The sequence below is a fragment of the Podarcis cretensis genome (assembly GCF_951804945.1).
Source record: "Podarcis cretensis genome assembly, chromosome: 3".
In the NCBI taxonomy this organism is placed as follows: Eukaryota; Metazoa; Chordata; class Lepidosauria; order Squamata; family Lacertidae; genus Podarcis; species Podarcis cretensis.
The window spans coordinates 112,114,649-112,135,685 of record NC_137172.1 but is presented as its reverse complement, the minus strand read 5'-3'; the positions used below and the strand labels follow the sequence as shown (position 1 = coordinate 112,135,685).

Here is a 21,037-nt window from a genome sequence, read left to right as displayed (position 1 = left end):
ATTAGTCATGACCGTACGCTGCTTCGATCAGTTGGCTTCCTAAGATGACAAGGCTCAATTAAAACACAGTCATATCTGGTGGCTGAAGAGAGATGGAGAGGGCAGAGTGTGTGTTCCATGCAGACATTATGCACAGCAGCTAACATGGAGGGGTGGGTGGGGACTTGCATGGCTGTTTAACATTCCTAAGCTCCACACACACACACCCGCCACAAGGAGTTAGCCAGTATTATGCATTAGCATACATGTGTGGGTATGCATCAGATGTTAGTGGAAAGCCTCCTCTGTGTGTACATGTGTGCATCTTTGCACATGTGTGTGTGTTTGCACACATGTATATGCACAAGCATGTGTGTGTTCATATGCAAAGGTGTGTGCATGTTTTCTCCTGGTGCATTTATTTTATTTTTTATTTTTTTGCATGCTAGATCCGATACCTCTACTGAAAGCCGCTCCTTCTGCTTACATCATAATATTAGTGGCTCCGCTGCTCAGAAAACGTAAAGGGCTGTGGCGATTTCTTCTCTTCGCTGCATTTTTTATTTTTTTTAAAAAATACAGCAGCCATTCTGCAATGATATTTTGTTTGCTTAGCTTTTACTCAGAGCCGAGAAGGAATAAAGAGATGCACATTGCCAGAACATCAGGCAATGAAGTGGAGACTAGAAAGGAGAGAAAAGGATAGCTGTTAATCATCCATTCTGTGAAATACAAGAGCAGAATACTAGTTCTCTGTTGTTGTCAATTTGGAATTATCTTGTTATGAGTGGGAGAATGGGGTGGGGAGTAGGCTGTATGCAATACCCTTCTAACTCCTGGATCCAGTGTTAAAATATAACCAGGCTAGATGTCTAATGAGCCGATCACCTGGGCGATGGGCCTGTAAGAGAACAAAGGGTTAAGAGGCTTGGTTTTAGATGGCAAATGGATGGGGGCTCCCTCCTTTAACAGACAAAACCAGAGTTTGGGGGCTGTGATGTGAATGCGAGGGAAAGCAGCAAGCTGGAGAGAGAGCACAACGTTTGATTTCTGTTTGAATCCAAAGCTGCAGGTATGGGAGAAACAGGACCCTCTTGGAGCATTAATGCTGTTAACCCCTCCATCACTGGCTCAGGTTGCATATTTGTGTAAATAAACCATATATCCTCAAGACACCACAGTTTCTGGTACTCCAAAAGAAAACACAGACCCTGGAATCTCCCACTGCTCAGAGATTGGGGTGCCATGCAACAATAGGTTACCAGGGTAGAAGTTAATCATATTTTTACATAACCAAGGCCTCTGTTTTGTTCTTGTTGATGATGCTGCTGATAATGATGTTTTAAAAAACAAGCACTGCCTTAGCTTGCAACGCGTGCATTTGAAAAGAAAAACAAAGCTTAACATCGGGGGCAAATAAAGCACACAAATAAAATATCCGCTGTTTGTTCAGGCAACAGAGCTAAAATGTATTTGGGTTGGTTTTCACTGCCTTTTAACAGAATATCCCCAAGGCAGCTCTGTCTTGTTGATGCTGCCCCTGTGTGCATGCTTTGAAAGGGGCCTTTCAAAGGGGACTTTTAAAAGAGAACCTTGTCTGTCCAATGTGCTGGTTTTGCTATGGAAAATTACAGTACTTTATTTGACTTTCCTGCAAGGCATGCGCACACTTCAGCTGGGTTGCCCTGCCAAAATTGTTAATTCTAGTTTTCCTTTGTTATGGGAAGAGAGACGAACTGTGGAATAACAGCAAAGCATCTGGGCAGGAATAAAACTGAGCATTAATAGAATACTATCCAAATTTCAAGTTCATAATAAAAGGAGCAGCACTAGATTGCTGGGCTGTATTTGTTTGACTTCCTTTCATTCTTAGGCTGAAGTCTGAAAACTGATGAGTAGCCTCTATAGAATTTCACTGGGGACATGGCGTACTTTGTTTTGTGGCCAAACCATAAAATAAACAATCTGAGGCATATGGGATCAAGGGAAGAATGAAGCAAGCTTTGCATTGACTCGGTGCAGCTGTATGATGCTCTTCCACATGGAGCCATAGTTTAACATTACATGCTAACCAGTTTAGCATATGACTCAGGGAGTTCCAGATTTGACTCTTGCCATTTTCTTGAACTCTCTGCAAGTCTCTTTCTCTCAGCCTCAGTCTGGTGTCTGCAATATGGGCACGATAATGGTTGTTTGCCTTACATAGTTGTTGCAAGGTTGCAGGTTTATATACATTTGAAACACTTGGATGCTAAAAACGAAAGCAGAAAAGCAGAAAAACAAAGCAATTATGAGGCCTTCAGGGTGTGGTGCATCCTTCTGTCTGAACCCTCTTATCTTTGTACATACAACATTCAGGAAAGTTTGGGGTTTGCTGTTGCTGGGGGTTTTCAAGGAGAGAGAACAGATTGGAACTGCTGCAGATATGAACCCCGTTTTCTGCAGGTGGAAGGTGCCTTCAATGCACATATAACCAACACTGAAAAATTTGCACATTTGGATATGCATTACATGGGCATTACAGTCATCATCTCAGTGTCCTTGAACACATTTGATGCAGCTGTGTGCAAACATCCCCATCCAAAACTATTGGGCAGAATGAGGGCCAGAGCATTCTTTGAATCAAGTAAGAACAGATGAGCTCTGTGGTCTTCCCAACCAGTTGTGCGAGGTAAAAAAAAGTACACTGGGATTTGTACCGAGTGGGCCAACTGAGTTTTACTCATGGTAGACCCATTGAAAATAATGAATTAGCCCAAATTAGGTTAATTATTTTCAGCAAGTCTGCTCTGACTAAAACCTAAGGCTTATCCACACTTACGTTTTGCTCTGCACTATCCAGGCAAGTCCACACTTAAAAGTTCTGTGTCCAAGTATATGCTTTGTGTGTGTGTGTGTGTGTGTGTGTGTGTGTGTGTGTGTTGCCCTGAGCTTTCCCCATGAAAGCCTGCTCTTTAGCGTTCAATTGGAGCAAATGTCAGACTGGAATTTCTGCAGATTGCTGTTTGTGCCAAGTGAGCTTTAAAGAGCGGGCTTTTGAGGGGAACACTCTGGAACAAAAGGAAAAAAGGGCACTCAGACACAAAGCTTTAAAGTGCGACCTGCACCTGGAAAGAGTTGAGGAAAAGTCAGTGTGGATAAGCCCTTTGTAGGGGACGCAGGTGGCGTTGTGGTCTAAACCATTAAGGCTCTTGGGCTTGCCAATTGGAAGGTCGGCGGTTCGAATCCCCATTGCTCTCCCATTGCTCTGTCCTAGCTCCTGCCAACCTAGCAGTTCAAAAGCATGCCAGTGCAAGTAGATAAATAGGTAGCGCTGCAGCAGGAAGGTAAACAGTGTTTCCATGTGCTCTGGTTTCCATCATGGTGTTCCATTGCTCCAGGAGCGGTTTAGTCATGCTGGCCACATGACCCGGAAAGCTGTCTGTGGACAAACGCCGGCTGCCTCAGCCTGAAAGCAAGATGAGCACCGCATTCCCATAGTCACCTTTGACTGGACTTAACCGTCCAGGGGTCCTTTACCTTTACCTTTACAGTAGACTCCATGGTAAAATTGCTGCTCGCATCAACAATGGCATCATTACAAGAGTTATGAGTAATCAAAGATTTGATCCTGTGCTTGGAGAGGTCAGATTACATTGACATCAGCCCAACCCAGAGCTCTTTAAAAAGAGCTCAGCACCTGACCTAGTAGGTATGATGCAGCAAGCATTTGAGAGCTAACCTGAGGCACTCCTGATGTCAACTCCCATAAGCATCAGCCAGCATGACCAAGGGTCAGAGGAGATGGAAACTGTTTTGCAGCAACATCTGGCTAGCTATCCCTGGCTTAGCGCTTGAGCCATGGATCCATTGCATAGATTTATTTGTTGAATTTGACCAGGGTTTGTTGAGCCGAGGAGAAAAGGAATCTTGGCTTGCAACCGTGGAGTGCATCATAGCCTTTTATCCCCCAGGAAGAGACACAAGGAAAAGAAGGACCTAAATTTCCCACAGCCTGTAGTTCCACAGACGGAGAAGTGAACAAAGGATATTTCTCACCAAGAAAAGACTTCTTATACTTTCCCTTAGATCTCTGCACAGATAGATTGAGCAGAACAGAAGTGATTGTGCTTCTGAGTATTTCTGAGCCATAGGACTTCACCACAGCTACCCTGAGGGTGGGAAATGAATTTCCCAATGCCGGATCTTCTCTCTGACTTAGCTTCTGCCCCCAGTGGCTTGGCATCTGCTCCTTGAAAACTCTTTCCAGCTAGGAAAAATTGCAGAGAGCAAGGCGTGCAGCACTATTTAGAAGTTCTTTCCAGTACAGTGGTACCTTGGGTTAAGAACCTAATTCGTTCCGGACATCCGTTCTTAACCTGAAACTGTTCTTAACCGGAAGCACCACTTTAGCTAATGGGGCCTCCTGCTGCTGCTGCGCCGCCGGAGCACAATTTCTGTTCTCACCCTGAAGCAAAGTTCTTAACCCAAGGTACTATTTCTGTGTTAGCGGAGTCTGTAACCTGAAGTGACTGTAACCTGAAGTGTCTGTAACTTGAGGTACCACTGTACTTGGGAACGGTCATCTATCTATGGGTAGATCCATCTGGTATGAACCAGATGAAACTCAGCAATTTTAGTGTGATTCAGAATTAATGTGTGGAGTAAGATTCTACAGCAGGTCCCCTCCAATACTAAGGGTTATTTCAATCCCGTTGGTTTCTTTATTTATATATATAGTGGAACCTTGGTTCTTGAATGGCTTAGTTGATGAACAAATTTGCTCCTGAATGCCGACCCCATGGACCAGACCACGCCAGACACTCCTGTCTTCCACTACCTCCCGCAGTTTGGTCAAACTCATCCTGGTAGCTTTGAGAACACTATCCAACCATCTCATCCTCTGTCGTCCCCTTCTCCTTGTGCCCTCCATCTTTCCCAATATCAGGGTCTTTTCCAGGGAGTCTTCTCTTATCATGAGGTGGCCAAAGTATTGGAGCCTCAGCTTCAGGATCTGTCCTTCCAGTGAGCGCTCAGGGCTGATTTCCTTCAGAATGGCTAGGTTTGTTCTTCTTGTAGTCCATGGGACTCTCAAGAGTCTCCTCCAGCACCATCATTCAAAAGCATCAATTCTTTGGCGATCAGCCTTCTTTATGGTCCAGCTCTCACTTCCATTCATCACTGCTGGGAAAACCATAGCTTTTACTATATGGATCTTTGTTGGCAAGGTGATGTCTCTACTTTTTAAGATGCTGTCTAGGTTTGTCATTGCTTTTCTCCCAAGAATAAATAATGCCCCTCAATGAGGCCAAACTTAGATTCACAAAATGTTTAGGGGTATGTGTACCCCTGCATCCCCCCAGAAAAAAGCAGTGCATATATATAGATATCGTTTTCTGTTTTACAATTTAAAATACTCCTTTTACATCCTCAAGATATCAGTGACTTCCCTTCTTCTCTTTCCATGCTTCCTTTTACATATCATAAATCCCTGCATATTTTACAAAAACTATACCATTCAGTGTTCCGTTATTGCATCCATCAAAATTTGTTCACGCTGTTGAATTTATCTCAATGCCGCCAGCGTTTTCAGCTGTACGCAGTCATTTCCCACATATTCAGTCAACGTTTTCCAATCTTCTCAGTCCCATTGATTTCAGTCGGATAGATATAACTGGGATAGCTCAGTTAGTAGAGCATGAACCTCTTAATCACAGGCTTGTGGGTTTGAGCCCCATGTTGGGCAAAAGACTCCTGAGGTTGAACTAAATAATCCTCAGGGTCCCTTCCAACTCTATAATTTTATGATTCTATTATTTAAGCATTATTTAAGATATTGCATCCAATCAGCTTTCATTGGATTATGTTCACTGTATCATTCTGATTAGGGAAGTCAGCGATTTGAATATTTTTTCTTTGTTAAACTTTGGCTACAGTCCACGGTGGAGCTTACACTGCAAGGCAGGCATAGGGGAAGTTTGGCCCTCCTGATGTTACAGAATTACAACTCCCATCATCCCAGTCCATTGGCCACGGAGAGCCTCAAGGTCCATAAATAGCAACACCTTAGTGGTCCCAGGCCCTAAGGAAGTTAGATTGGCTTCAACCAGAGCCAGGGCCTTTTCAACTCTGGCTCCGGCCTGGTGGAACGCTCTGCCTCATGAGACCAGGACCCTGCAGGATCTGACTTCTTTCCGCAGGGCCTGTAAGACAGAGTTGTTCCGCCTGGCCTTTGGCTTGGAGCCAATTTGATTCCCTCTCTCTCTCTCTCTCTCTCTCTTTCTTTCTTTTCCTTCTCCTCCTGCGATGAGGCTACATTTTAATATTTTAATGTTCCATTATTTTAATGTTGTATTTTATTTTTGTTTTTAAGTTGTAATCATTCTTCTTGTTTTTATTATTGTTTGTAAGCCGCTCTGAGCCCGGCCTTGGCTGGGGAGGGCGGGGTATAAATAAAAAATATTATTATTATTATTATTATTATTATTATTATTATTAACATCTGGCCAGCCAAGGTTCCTCACTCCTGCTGTGGTGGGCAGTTCTTTGAACCAAGTGGCTCCAAACCTTTTCAGAATGGCAACCCCCAAGCCCAAATTTACTTGGTATGGCAACCCATTGATTTATTGTCACATGAACTGTGTACCTTAGGTCTTTGCCAGCCATCACTTTCATAGATTTTAACTTTTTCTATTTTACAACTATTACTTGAGGCATCCGAGAAACAATTTTCTTGGCGTCCCTATTAATGTGGAATTTCTTGAAATGTGCACAGCACTGACTGGAATGTAATTGAAATCAATAAGATTTTAGAATGCAGAAATAAAGAAAATCATCAATTCTAGCCCTAAACGGCCTCGGTCCAGTATAGCTGAAGGAGCATCTCCATCTCCATCATTCTGCCCGGACACTGAGGTCCAGCACCTAGGGCCTTCTGGCGGTTCCCTTGCTGCGAGAAGCCAAGTTACAGGGAACCAGGCAGAGGGCCTTCTCAGTAGTGGCGCCCGCTCTGTGGAACGCCCTCCTACCAGATGTCAAAGAGAAAAATAACTACCAAACTTTTAGAAGACATCTGAAGGCAGCCCTGTTTAGGGAAGCTTTTAATGTTTAATAGGTTATTGTATTTTAGTGTTTTTTTGAAAGCCGCCCAGAGTATACAGATGGGCAGGGTATAAATAAATTATTATTATTATTATTATTATTATTATTATTATTATTATTATTATTATAATATTATGTGGGGGCGACCTTATCTAAATTATATAATTTGGTATTTGAATGATTGGTATTATTAATTGTATTACAAATCAGTATTATTATAATGAGGCTATTATTGGATTATAATTGAAAATTAATAAAAATTACTATCAGCAAAAAAAAAAGAAGAGAGAAGGAACGATAGTATAGAACACTAAAAAAAAAAGAAAAAGACTGACAAAGCTATTTGCCATTTATTTTGATGGGAATGTCAGAACCCCAATCACCCAACTGCAGGATATTGCCTTGTAAGCTATAAAACATTATTATAAAATTGATTCAATCTAAAAATGGTTTATTCTAAAAATGGTTACACAAGCAATGTTATATATAACCAACTATAAATATTCTTTTTAAAAAAAACACACGATGAAGTCCCATTTGGGCATGTATCATCAGGATAGCTGAGCTTGCATTTTGCCAACAAGTAGGTCAACACAGGGTTTGATGGCTGTCACCCATAGTCTCAGATCATTATTGATATGTAGCCTGCCGCTGTATTTCATCTTCACAGCAGTCGTTGCTGAAAAATCTGTCTTGCAAAAATATGTACCACCAAATGGCAGCAGCACAAATATAGCTTCATCGGCAAGATCAGTGGAAACTCAGTAATTTTAGTAACATGAAGCCAGAATTCAGGTAACCTCTCTTCCAAAAATCTATCATTGAGGGTCCTATGTATCACATGACAATGGGTTGTCCTTCTCATGTAGTCAAAGACAACTTGGCGACATCACTTGCAAATTGAGTTTTGCACCCACTTGAACGTATGTTTCTTTTAAAAAAATAAATAAAGTATACTTTTCAAGTTTATACATTTCACTAGTTTTACAATCATTTTGACATTTCAAAACTTGACTTCCTTCCCCCTCTTTCTGTGGTTCCTTAAATTTATTCTTAATATCTTCTGCATATCCAAATTAACTTAATTTGCTCATCTATTCGTCTTCTTTAAATATATACGCTTATGAAACTGCAGGTTACTACAATAATCCTGCCAATGTTCTTATCTGCTTACAATTTATCTGTAAATATTCAATAAACCATTTCCATTCTTTTATAAAAAGTTTGTTATCTTGATTTCTTATTCTTCTGATAAGTTTCACCATTTCTGCATATTCCATAGGTTTTTGGATCCATTCTTCCTTTGCTGCGACTTCTTTTTGTTTTTGGGCAAGTAACATTCTTGCCACAGTAGTCGCATACATGAATAAGTTTCTATACAGTTTAGGTAGTTTTGTCCCTATAATTCCCAAAATTAAAGCTTCCGGTGTTTGTTTGTTTGTTTACAAAAGTTATTTTAAACATCCTTTTCATTTCATTGTACAGACGTACCTTGTTTTGTTCTGGAGCCCCAGCCGCTAGCCGAAAAGGACGTAGGGCAAAGCGCCACATCTGTGCATGCATGTGGAGTGGTTTGTGCTTCTGCGCATGCGGGAGCGCAATTTAGCGCTTCTGCACATATGCGAGTGGCAAACCCGGAAGTAACCCATTCTGGTACTTCCGGGTTTGCCGCGGACATTCGCCGGAATGGATGCTAGACAAGGTGGACGTTAGCGGAGGTATTACTGTATATTATTTCCCAGTGGAAAATGAACTTCTGTTTCTTCAGCAGAAAAGGAGTGACAAATTTTGACTAAACAAACTTCAAATCACCCTTGGCTAAACTATTAATTAGCCTTGGTGGCAGAAGAAGAAGAAGAGTTTGGATTTGATATCCCGCCTTTCACTCCCCTTCAGGAGTCTCAAAGCGGCTAACATTCTCCTTTCCCTTCCTCCCCCACAACAAACACTCTGTGAGGTGAGTGGGGCTGAGAGACTTCAGAGAAGTGTGACTGGCCCAAGGTCACCCAGCAGCTGCATGTGGAGGAGCGGAGACGCGAACCCGGTTACCCAGATTACGAGACTACCGCTCTTAACCACTACACCACACTGGTGAAACTACAAGTAATCCAGAATGTGGCAGCTAGACTGGTGACTGGGAGCAGCCGCGAGACCATGTCCTGAAAACCGACATTGGCTCCCAGTACGTTTCTGAGCACAATTCAAAGTGTTGGTGCTGACTGCATCCTTTATCACCTTAAACATCATCTATGTTATATCCAATATAATATTTATCACTCATGCAATTTGTGAAAATTAATCCAGGTAAATAAAGATTTTAGTTGGGAACAATGTTGTTTTAAAATACCCTCTATAACCTTCCCACACCTTTGTAAACTTTTGGAATGTTTGATTCCTTCAATGGGGTTTTATCTCCCTTCCAATCTCTGGCAACCAACATTCTTACTGCTGTTGTCGCGTATTAAAATATCATTTTCTTATCACCTGGGATCTCTGTGGACAAAATACCTAGATGGAAGGTTTCTGGCTTTTTGTTTTTTGTTTTACAAATGTTTGTTTGAACATTTTTTAACTGTTTACAATGGTCTTTAAGATAAGTTATAATTTTTTCCCATTCCTGCCAATGTTCTTATCTGTTTACAATTTATCTGTAAATATTCAATAAACCATTTCCACTACACTTTCACACCCCTCTGCAAAGAAGTCTTTAAAAATACACCAAACCTGGGGGCTTAATTCATGGATGATGAAATGGTCTTGAAAGATGTTGTCACCATCCTTCCCTCATATTTGGCTTAACGTTACGAGAAACTATTTTTCTATCTGCTACAATGAGTGGTTGTCTGAGGCTCTGAGCATCAGACAGATTCAGAATCATTACCTGAGACATTTTTTGTCTCTCCCTTCTCTAGCCTATGCACCACAGCACAGCTGTAATGTTAATTGCATGCAATTAAGACAATTTATTGCAAAGATATCAATTAGTAGCAAATTGTGCAGATTCTGCAGGGTCCGTAGCTGGAAATCTGGAATTATTCTTCTGTGCAACGTACTTTTTGCAAATGAGTAACCTTGCTGAATTGCTCTGCTGTTTCTATAAATAAAGATGAGCCAGGCCTCCTGGGGGGCATTGTTAATTATGACTAAATACTAGTATACAATCCCCTTTTCTTAAAGAAATCATTTGCGGTGCTTTACAAACACAGATGACCTTGTCAGAGCAATCCACATATTACAAAACACTTTTGCTGTTCTGACCCCTGAGGAGCTGGATGTGGGTGGTACAGCATATCGGAAGCTACACTTCTAGGAATAAGGAAAACCTCTGTTATAAGACAGCATCTTAAAAAGTAGAGACATCACCTTGCCAACAAAAGTTCGTATAGTAAAAGCTATGGTTTTCCCAGTAGTGATGTATGGAAGTGAAAGCTGGACCATAAAGAAGGCTGATCGCCAAAGAATTGATGCTTTTGAATTATGTGCTGGAGGAGCACAAAAAAGCAAAAAAAATAGCAAAAACAAAAGCGCCAAATACAGTGGTACCTTGGTTCTCAAACTTAATTTGCTCCAGACGTCCGTTTGACTCCCAAAATGTTTGAAACCAAGGCGCAGCTTCTGATTGGTGCAGGAGCCTCGGAAACAATAGCCAACAGCTGCATCGGATGTTCAGCTTCAGAAAAATGTTCGAAAACCAGAACACTTCTGGGTTTTCGGTGTTTGGGAACCAAGGCATTTGAGTACCAAGGCATTTGAAAACCAAGGTACCACTGTATTTACCATCTCAAAGGAATGGCCGGGCTATCCAGAAAATGCAACCAAGTAAGGCATTATGAGGTATCCCGGCAGACAGGAGAGAAGCAACACTCAAATTTCTGCTGCAGACCTCCTCCTTCTGTGGTGTATGTATGTTTTGGAGGGGGTGGTCTAGGGTTACAGAGGGAGCAATTTCAAAAGTCTATATAGGGGCTCACTACTCCTGCATGTAGTGAGTGGGGACTCTGTTGCAACAGTTTATCATATTTTTCGCACCATAGGACGCACCGGACAATAGGATGCACCTTGTTTTAGAGGGGGGAGAACAAGGGGAAAAAAATCTCCCCCTCTCTGCCCAGCGCCCCTTCAGCGAAGCGGCAGGAGGCGCTGCGCAGAGAGGGGGAGAATTTCCCCCCTCTTGTTTTCCCGCTCTAAAACAAGGTGCCGTTCAGGCGGCTACCTTGGAAGCCTGGAGAGCGAGAGGGGTCGGTGTGCACCGACCCCTCTCCCTCTCCAGGGTTCAGGTTCCTTTCGACCTGCTCTTTGGGGCTGGCGGGGGAAGCCCACCACCAGCCCCAAAGAGCAGGTCAGGGAGCAGCGGAAAGGCGCAGCGGAGAGGCTGCTGCCATAGTCACGCGTCACCTCTTCAGCTGGGAGAGGGTCGCGGGGCTATGGCTTCTTTAGCCCCTCACGCGCTCTCCCAGCTGGAGAGGTGGCGCGCGGCTAAAGAGGATCCTGCCATAGCCGCGCGTCACCTCTCCAGCCAGGAGAGGGTCGCGGGGGGCTTCTTTTGCCCCGCGCGCGCTCTCCCGGCTGGAGAGGTGACGCACGGCTATAGAGGCTCCTTCCATAGCCGCGCATCACCTCTCCAGCCAGGAGAGGGTCGTGGGGCTATGGCGTCTTCGCTCCATAGGACACACACACATTTCCCCTTCATTTTTGAAGGGGAAAAAGTGCGTCCTATAGAGCGAAAAATACGGTATTTCCTTTAATAAAGATCAGGCTTACTAGCCGCTTTGCTTCTCAATATACTCTGGTTGGCCTCTGTTATTTTTTCCTACCTATAGGGAACCCACGTAAGGACTCTATATGGGCTCTGGAATACCCCATAAGGGAAAGGGAGCAGTTTTTCTTATAACACCTTGCGCAGATTCAAGACCATATAAGCTGTGACATAGCATCCCAACCAAATAGGGAAAGACAAATTCAGTTTCTCTTTTTTCCGATCTTAAGTTCGCTACATTTCTGCATCAATTTGCATTTTTTAAAGTCCTCATGCAAAGCTGTCAACAATCTCTACTAATGTACACCTTTTCATATACACCTTTTAACATACACATTTTGGCCAGCAAACTTCCCTAACAATTCATTTTTAGTTTTTTGAAATGATTGTACTCTTTTAGGACCCTGTGTGTTTGTGTTTTATTCTGTTTGCATCTCATGCACTGCTTTGATGGCATCATGCTCTGAAATGCTGCATAAATTTGGTAAATAGAGGGTGATATTTTTGTATATTTTCATGAATGTATGCATTTTCTGCACATTTCTTTGTCTGGAGCACCGCACGGCAAAAATGTGGAGAAGTGCAAATGGGAAAGGATAGCTGTAATTCAGTTTTCATGGTTTTTCAGTGAGTTAAAATTAGGTCGCTTCTCATTAAAATGTGAGCTGAGCTGATTTCTCCCCGCACAGACCCATCCTTACCACAAGAAGACCTAAACAGCTTAGGTGCAGGATCCTTTAAAGATCACCTCATCCCATACCATCCTGCCTGCTCCCCTAAGATCCAGGCCTTTCTCTGTGTCTCTCCAAGGCACAGCTGGGTGGAAAATAGGCAGGGCCTTCTCAGTGGTTGCCCCATGTAGGAATGAAACACTTTGCTCTAGGAAGTGCAGGTCCCTCACATGTTCTTCTCTTGTTACTGAAACCCTATTTATTCTAGAAAGCTTTTATTTTATGAGACTGTGTTTTTATTATTTCTTTAAACTACTGCATCCCCCTCCTTTTTTTTCCGCTTTATACTATGTTACAAAAGCACTTTATGTTTGTCCCAAGCCACCTTGAGTGCGTTTTGACACTAAGAAGGGTGGGGTAAAACTTTCAGCTAAATAAATAAATTGCTGTTAGATAAGTCACCGAGATGCAGCTTACGGGAGTTGCTGTGACTTTTGCAAGATATTGGTCTGCAGAACGTGAATCTTAATGAGTGAAAAAGTATATCAGCTTACTGTGAAGAGGAGATGCATAGCCCTGGGCTCTAGTCCTTGTATTTTGCCCTGTCTTGCAAAAGTAGCATAGAAAGAAGTTCTCACAGCATATTAGGAAATATTATTGTCCCATCTCCTGAAACCTACTTTTTAGCTGCCTGAATGGTTTTATTCCTTTCAATTTTATTGTAGCTACATCATGTATTTTCAATCTCCCTGATCCTGAATGGGATAACTGTGCCCCTAAAGGACCAGGTGCGCAGCCTGGGAGTCATTTTGGATTCACAGTTGTCCATGGAGACGCAGGTCAATTCTGTGTCCAGGGCAGCTGTTTACCAGCTCCATCGGTATACAGGCTGAGATCCTACCTGCCCGCGGACTGTCTCGCCAGACTGGTGCATGCTCTGGTTATCTCCCACTTAGACTACTGCAATGCGCTCTACGTGGGGCTACCTTTGAAGGTGACCCGGAAACTACAACTAATCCAGAATGTGGCAGCTAGACTGGTGACTGGGAGTGGCTGCTGAGACCATATAACACCAGTCCTGAGAGACCTACATTGGCTCCTAGTACATATCTGAGCACAATTCAAAGTGTTGGAGCTGACCTTTAAAGCCCTAAACAGCCTCGGCCCAGTATACCTGAAGGAGCGTCTCCACCCCCATTGTTCAGCCCAGACACTGAGGTCCAGCTCTGAGTGCCTTCTGGCAGTTCCATTCCTATGAGAAGTGAGGTTACAGGGAACCAGGCAGAGGGCCTTCTCGGTGGTAGCGCCCATCCTGTGGAAAGCTCTCCCATCAGATGTCAAGGAAATGAACAACTATCTGACTTTTAGAAGACATCTGAAGGCAGCCCTGTTTAGGGAAGTTTTTAATATTTGATGTTTTATTCTGTTTTTAATCTACTGGGAACCGTCCAAAGTGGCTGGGAAAACCCAGCCAGATGGGCGGGTATAAATAATAAATTATTTTTATTTTTATCTGAAATACCTAAGTTTACCACCCTGAAATCCATTTCTGGATGAAGGGTGATTTATAAATTTAAAAAAGTAAATAAGCCATCTTGGATCTGGGGGAGATCAGGAGCCACAACTGATATTCCTCCACATAAATGTCATGTGTGCCATCTCTGTCTCTGGCCATTTCTGTGTCTGTCATTTTTTTGCTCCACCCATCTGCACATGTCTATTCCGTCTTCATTGCCATTCCTGGTTGTTTTTCCTCTTCATATTCTGGTGGGTTCCCGGGATGCTCCCCCAATCTCTACCTACCCCTCCCTTCCAAGTCAATCTTCCTGTTGACAGCCAGATTGCTGCACAACTACAGTGGTACCTCGGGTTACAGACGCTTCAGGTTACAGACTCCACTAACCCAGAAATAGTACCTCGGGTTAAGAACTTTGCTTCAGGATGAGAACAGAAATTGCGTGGCAGCGGTGCAGCAAGAGGCCCCATTAAGTAAAGTGGTACCTCAGGTTAAGAACAGACCTTTGGAACGAATTAAGTTCTTAACCTGAGGTACCACTGTATTTCTGAAGTGAAGGAGACACTGAAAATACATTCATGTGGAATACAGTTTTGACAATCTGAGTCTCTGATATAACGCTTGATGGCTTATTTAAGGTTTGTTTGGTTTGTCATGTCTGTGAGATAGCGGTTATGTCAACATCCAGGCAATTGCCTCTTGTTCAGATTTAATTAACAGATGCATCTCAGTGAGAAGAGTCCTCTCTCCCACAGTGGTGATGCGTCATCGAGGAAAAGCGATTTCATAAACTGAAATCCTCTCACTGTCAAGGGACCCAGGTTTCGGAGGAGTTCCCTGATGCCAAGTTCATCCTACCAACTAAAGTAGGGAAAGAAGGAGGGCAAAAGGAGAAGGGGACGACAGAGGACGAGATGGTTGGACAGTGTTCTCGAAGCTACCAGCATGAGTTTGACCAAACTGCGGGAGACAGTGGAAGACAGAAGTGCCTGGCGTGCTCTGGTCCATGGGGTCACAAAGAGTTGGAAACGACTAAACAACAACAACAAAGTAGTTTAGATGCTCTCTGAAAGCTGGGTCAGCCTTAACTGCTGTAAATTATGACTGATGGACTTCAGTCCTTATAGAAGACAGGTGTCAGTTCAAGGACTCAGCTCCCCCCCCCCCACGCTTTGGCAGTAGATAAGTAGAACAAAGCGAAAGGAGTCTCTTACCAGTTAGAAATTTAAATGATCACAGCGAGAGAACAAAGAATCCATTCCAAGGGATGAAGGTGCTCCCAATTAAGGGTTCCACCCACTTCCCCCCTAGTCACCCACGTCACTTCTACGTCTGGCAACCTGATCTTGCAACCTCTGTGCTTTCTGTGCTGCCACCTTATCTGCTCTCCTTGACCTTGGGCTGAGCAGATGGGCGCTTTCCAGCGAAAGTGCGTCTGTTAACTCTCTGCCCCAGTTCTTCTTCTCCTAGCTGTTCACCACCCAGTTCTTCCCAACTTCTGTCTTCTGAACTATGTCCCTTTGCAAGCCACTGTTCCAAATCTATACTGTCCCCCTGCTCCTGGGAAGATTCAGGATCCTGATCAGGAGCAGGGGGGAGGGGGAGGCTCCCACCATTCCTCATCTGTGCAGCCCTCCTCAGCACAGTCCCTGACAACAGGTGTGCTTCATCAGTTTATGCCAATAGTGAAATTTCACCGTTAGGAATTTATGGGACCTCCCATGGTGTGTCATAGAAAAAAGAAGGGTGTCCTTGCTGCTTTTCCTCAGAAGCTCTTCCTCAGTGGGGAAAATTTTGTGCTGTACAACATCCATGATCAGAAAGCATTATGGCATTATGGAAACCAGCTTTGCAAGCATGGCAATGATGCTCAAGGAATATGTTCAGCTTGTATTCCAATGTGAATGGACCTGTTCCATACCTCCTTTTTCAATACACATTTTCACATGGATTTGAGAGTTTCTAAAAATCTGCACAATAACATGGAATGGGGTGTGTGGAACAGACTTTAAAATGTGCAACTGACATGGACTGGAAGTAGACCGGGGAAACTCAGTCAGATGGGTGGGGTATAAATTAGTATTAGTATTAGTATTATTACTTAATAGGTTATCAAGCTCCGTTGCTTTATCCTTTCCTGAGGGCATAGGGGGTAACAGAGAAAGCCATGTCCCCATATTTCTTCTTTCAGTGAAGGCAACTTTCATGCAGGACAAAGACCCAACCCACAGTCCAACCATTTTGAAGCTTGGGGAACAGGAACAGCTGGGGCTTTGTGGTACATTCTGTTCCTTATAAATTGCTGTTTTAATTCTGTCACCAACTTTGGATAAAGTTCTGATCATGTGAGGTAAAACGTTGTTTGTGAGATCTTTCCTTGCAGTCACTTTGCATCGGATTAGCAGCTCCACGGAGGCCGACTTGGTGTCTTTAGAAAACAGAAATGAATCAGTTCTTCTTCGTGATTGCACCAAGGAAGCAAACATTTGGGTTCCTATTGAAGAGGGTGACTAATACCCCAGAAATAGAACAACATCACCTTGGGAACAATCTATGACTGTTCTCTAGCTCATAAGAATTGCCTGGCACAGTTAAATGATTTGACGGTGAGAGCAGTAATCTAAGAGGGTTCTTTGAAATTACCTGGCACTGACGCACGGATATAATCCAGAAGAGAATTGTTTGTGTGAGGCCACTAATCTAATGTTGCTTTTCAAAATGATCATCATAGCACGCAAATGTCCAGAGTGAAACCTGTTTGATTTCGCTTCACTGAATTTATTCCTCTTTCTTTCTTTCTTTCTTTCTTTCTTTCTTTCTTTCTTTCTTGTGTTCTAGGCTTGCTGGCAGGACCAAGGAAATTTGCTTGACGCAGAGGGCCAGCCCACACACCCACAGCCAAAATGGCCGAAGATGCTGACATGCGCAACGAGTTGGAAGAAATGCAGCAGCGTGCTGACCAGATGACCGATGAGGTGAGGAAAATGTGGCTGGAATGATAAGCAGGGGAAAAAACACAGCCTCCTCCTGCAGCCTGTTGTCTGCAGGCTAAGATCCTCACCCAGATAAATGTAGACTTTTTCTGTTGCTTCCTGATTTCTCAGCTCCGTCATTTTGATGTTCTGAACTCAGAAGTGAGAAAGCTGCTGCTAGACCTTCCACCATCCTTAGCCGTTGGCAGGGGCGGAGGAAGGGGGTGTGGTGGGTACGGACCGCCCCAGGTGTCACCACTGAGGGGGTGACAAAATGCCAGGTGGCACTCACCATGGGGCCTGCAGCGCGCCCGAGCCATGCATCTCTCCTGGGAGAGACGCTGTGGCTTGGGCGCACGCAGGCTCCGTGCTGCCCAAATGGTCCGCCCGCTGCCTCCCCCCCCCATCTGTAGGGTGGCTGAGAGGGAGGAGGCAGGCAGACTCCGGAGGCCCCATGGTGTGCCCCACCCCTATGGGCAGCTCGCCCCGCCCCGGGCGTGCTGCCCTAGGTGCCCAAGTGGCTTCCTCCGCCCCTGGCCGTTGGCCATGCTGGCTGAGACTGATGGGAGCTGGAGTCCAAGAGCAAGCAGAGAGCAATGGCTTCCCCACCAACTAAAGAAGCAAGAGCTTGAACCCAGGGCCTTCTGCATGAAAAACCAGGTGCTCTACTAATGAGCTGTGACCCTTCTCATGAAAGAATGCAGAAGAGTAATTCCAGAGGGGTCAAAATATTGTCCAACGACAAGGCCTCTCCCAGATTCTGCTGTTGACTTTGTGAAGTTTTCATGTAGGAAGGGAGAATGCCTCTGGTGACTTAATTTTTTAAGTGTCTTCTGTTTGTTTAATACATACCAGAAAGTGCAAATTGAGTCATTTTTCTGTGCCTTTCATTGATGCACCTCGGCAAGCAAAGAAAAACCTGTGACCCTCTAGAAGTGGTTGGACTTCAGTTCCCATCAGCCCCAACCAGTATAGCCAGTGACCAGGGATGGTGGGAATTGTAGTCCACCAATATCTGGAGAACTATAGGTTCCTCTTCTCTGTTCTAGGCTTTACAACCAACAAACAAGCTAGGGCATTTAGCTAGGTACAGATCTAACAAGCTTCTTTGGGCAGCCTCTTTGAGCAGTATTTTGGGTGGGGAAAGGTGGCATAAATTATCTAAATAAGCAACCACACATGTACTGCTCATTGAAGGTATGTTGCTCCTTGTGGGGTTTAGTCCATGATATGCCGCCATCACAAAGAACTCTAGAATGAAGCTTCTCCCCCATTGGTGATACATTTATCACCAATACTTCTCCCAACTAACCTGCAAATTTTTGGTTGTAAGTTTCTCATGACTTCCTCTACTTAGAACCTGGGCAAGAACCTTGTCCTTTTCAGACACACCCAACCTGAAGAAGCCATAGCCTGTTGTAGTATAGTTGGAAAACAATCAGAAGAGTTAGCGTGGTATAGTGTTAGACTAGGACTAGGGGAGAGTGGTATAGTGTTAGACTAGGACTAGCAGGACCCAGATTCAAACCCCTGCTTCACGAAGCTCACTGGCTGATTGTGGGCCAATCACTATCTCTTAGCCCAGCCTATGTCATGGGGTTGTTGGGAAAATAAAGTGAGGGGGGAAGAGAACCATGTAAATAAGTTAAAATAAGACAGATGTCATCATTTTTTTTATGTGACGTATTTATGCTCTGCATGTTTCTGAGCTGAAACGGTTTAGCAATTCTAACTCTCTTCCTCTGTCCCCCCCCCCCCGCCATTTCCTTCTCAGTCACTCGAAAGCACTCGTCGTATGCTGCAGCTTGTTGAAGAGGTAAGGAATCCATGGCTTAACTTCAGTGTTTTCTCGGGAATGCTGAATGGTTTGCAGGAGTTGACCCATCTCAAAGCCCATGATGCAAATGATGACGAAGGTCACACTCATTGCCTCCTGGAGATTGTCCCATCTATAGAATGACCTCTCTAAACGCAGTGGTTTGTTTTTCTTTCAAAGCACTTCTACAGTTTTGGGTGAATGCACATGCTCATCCAGCATACATTAAGCCAGGTGGTGGTTCCCCCTCCATGCTCATTGTCAGGAACGTGACCCCCCCAAAGCGCAGCCTCAGAAACTAAGCTAAGCGAGCAAGAGGCCAACTCTGCAAATGAGAGCTGGCTGTCAGAGTCTAGAAAGTGCAGCCCAGCCCCCCTCCTTCCCAGGGAAGATGTTATCTCACAAGGAGAGGGAGAGTTAGAAGGTGGCCAGAGCATTGCCAGGCAGCCAGCAGATAAGCCAGTGTCTGATGCTGTGTCTTCTGGGAGTGGGGAGGAGGCAGGCCATCCGTTTAGTCTCTGTACTAGGAGACTGGAGAAGCTCAGAGAACAACGGAAGGGAAGGAGAAGAAAGGTGGGATTTGGGCGTCCTTCCTGTTGGAGGAGGGACGATGATTCAAACTGATCAGCTACTGTTAATGCAAGCAGGCAGGGGCCGTGCTCTGGATATTTATCTTGTAAATAAACATACATAAAACTGACGGAGAGTCATTGCTGCTTATCAGACTGCTTGCCTGCCAGAGATCGTTATACTCATAGGCACATAGTTTTCTGGTAACAGGAAGGACAATGCCATACAACGGAAAGCTTCCAGAAGCTGCTTTTTGGTGGTGTGGCAGAAAAATACATAATACCAGAAATGTTGTATTACTGCTGTCCTGTTAAGATGGATAGAGCCAACAACTTGACATCATTTGACATCATTATGAATCCGTCAGATTGACAGGTATCAAAGTTGGCTTTCTCTGTGGTGAGTCATGAATTCAGAGCTCTTTTTGTCCATGCTGTCACTTCTGGATGGAGGTGGTAGCTCTCATTGCACCTTCCCTTTCAAATGCAATGCTGTCCAGAATAAATGCAACCCAAGCCTGCAAGTGCATTCCAGCACTACTCCTCATCAACTGATAGGCAATAGAGCTGGATTTGGTGGTCACATACCCCGTGCCTGGGCTGGGCATGGTGTTTTGAAGTCCTGATTTTGGGACTTCCAAACTCCTAATTGCTTGTTGACAAGGTGGGCATTCCTGCCCCCTGTCAAATTTGGGCCACAAGACTAGACCCTGGCCTGCATGGAGCCCAAAAGGTTCACAACCCCTGAGCTACTCTGCCCACCAGCAGCTCTCAGATGAGGATCATGCCCATCAGCTGCTTTCTGATCTTTCTTACTGGAGATACTATCGACTGAGCCCAGATACCAGCTGAGTGCAAGCTATTTGCTCTAGTGCTGAGCCTTTCCCCTGTTGATGGTGATGTCTTAGCTGTGATCGTGCAGCAAATTTATAACAGGGCACTGGGGCAGAACGAAGGCCTTTTGCAAAGGGGAAGAAGGCAAATTTCACATACAGGTCAGTGTCACCAAATCTGGAGCAGACATCCTCTCCTATTGAAACATTTGACCTCTGGGCCAAGTCTGGAGAAGAAAAACATGAAGGAAAAGGCCAGTTCTCATGATAAATCAGCTTGGCATTTAAGCATGCTACTTTCAGAAAAGAACAGCTACGGAGGGAAATGTCATAAACTACTGGTGTTAGGGATGGGCTTAATTTTTGTGCTGTTCTATTTTTCATTTTTGCAGTGATAACGATTGGGAGGGTAGGGGAAGCATGTATAAAATCTTCTCTCAAAGATCTGGACTGTCCTAGCATAAAGCTGCAGTCCTGAGCACATTTACTTAAGAGAGTAAGCTCATTGGCCACTGGGAGGGCCTTCTTGCAGGAGTCAAGAAATGAGCAGGAGCTTGGTGGCTTCTTGGGGGAGATGGTTGCCTTCCAAGTGATTGCCTTTCCATATTTTAATGGGCCATTGGGCTATACCAGCCTTTAACCTGGTGCTCTTCAGATCTTTTGGGCTACAACTCCAAAACATAGTAGCCCAAACCATGTGGAGAGCACCTAGGTGGTTAAGGCTGGGCTACAGTATGGTGTCAACACACGCAAATGGTAAACAAGGAGTTCCTTGTACAGCTGGGAGGCGCAGGACTGAGAAAATAAATTGTAACTCATGCCTAAGAAATGGTTCTGCAGCCATT

General features: G+C 44.2%; 1 protein-coding gene across 2 annotated transcripts in view; it reads left to right on the top strand.

Annotated features, from left to right (window-relative positions):
• Positions 1-21,037, top strand: part of SNAP25 (synaptosome associated protein 25) — an 80,204-nt gene that overhangs the window by 36,173 nt on the left and 22,994 nt on the right. For both annotated transcript variants that reach the window (XM_079970152.1, XM_079970151.1), the window contains exons 2-3: positions 16,841-16,977; positions 18,749-18,790. In XM_079970152.1, coding sequence (XP_079826278.1) covers positions 16,906-16,977; positions 18,749-18,790 — 114 coding nt within the window. In that variant the 5' untranslated portion in view covers positions 16,841-16,905. The remainder of the gene's footprint in view (positions 1-16,840; positions 16,978-18,748; positions 18,791-21,037) is intronic.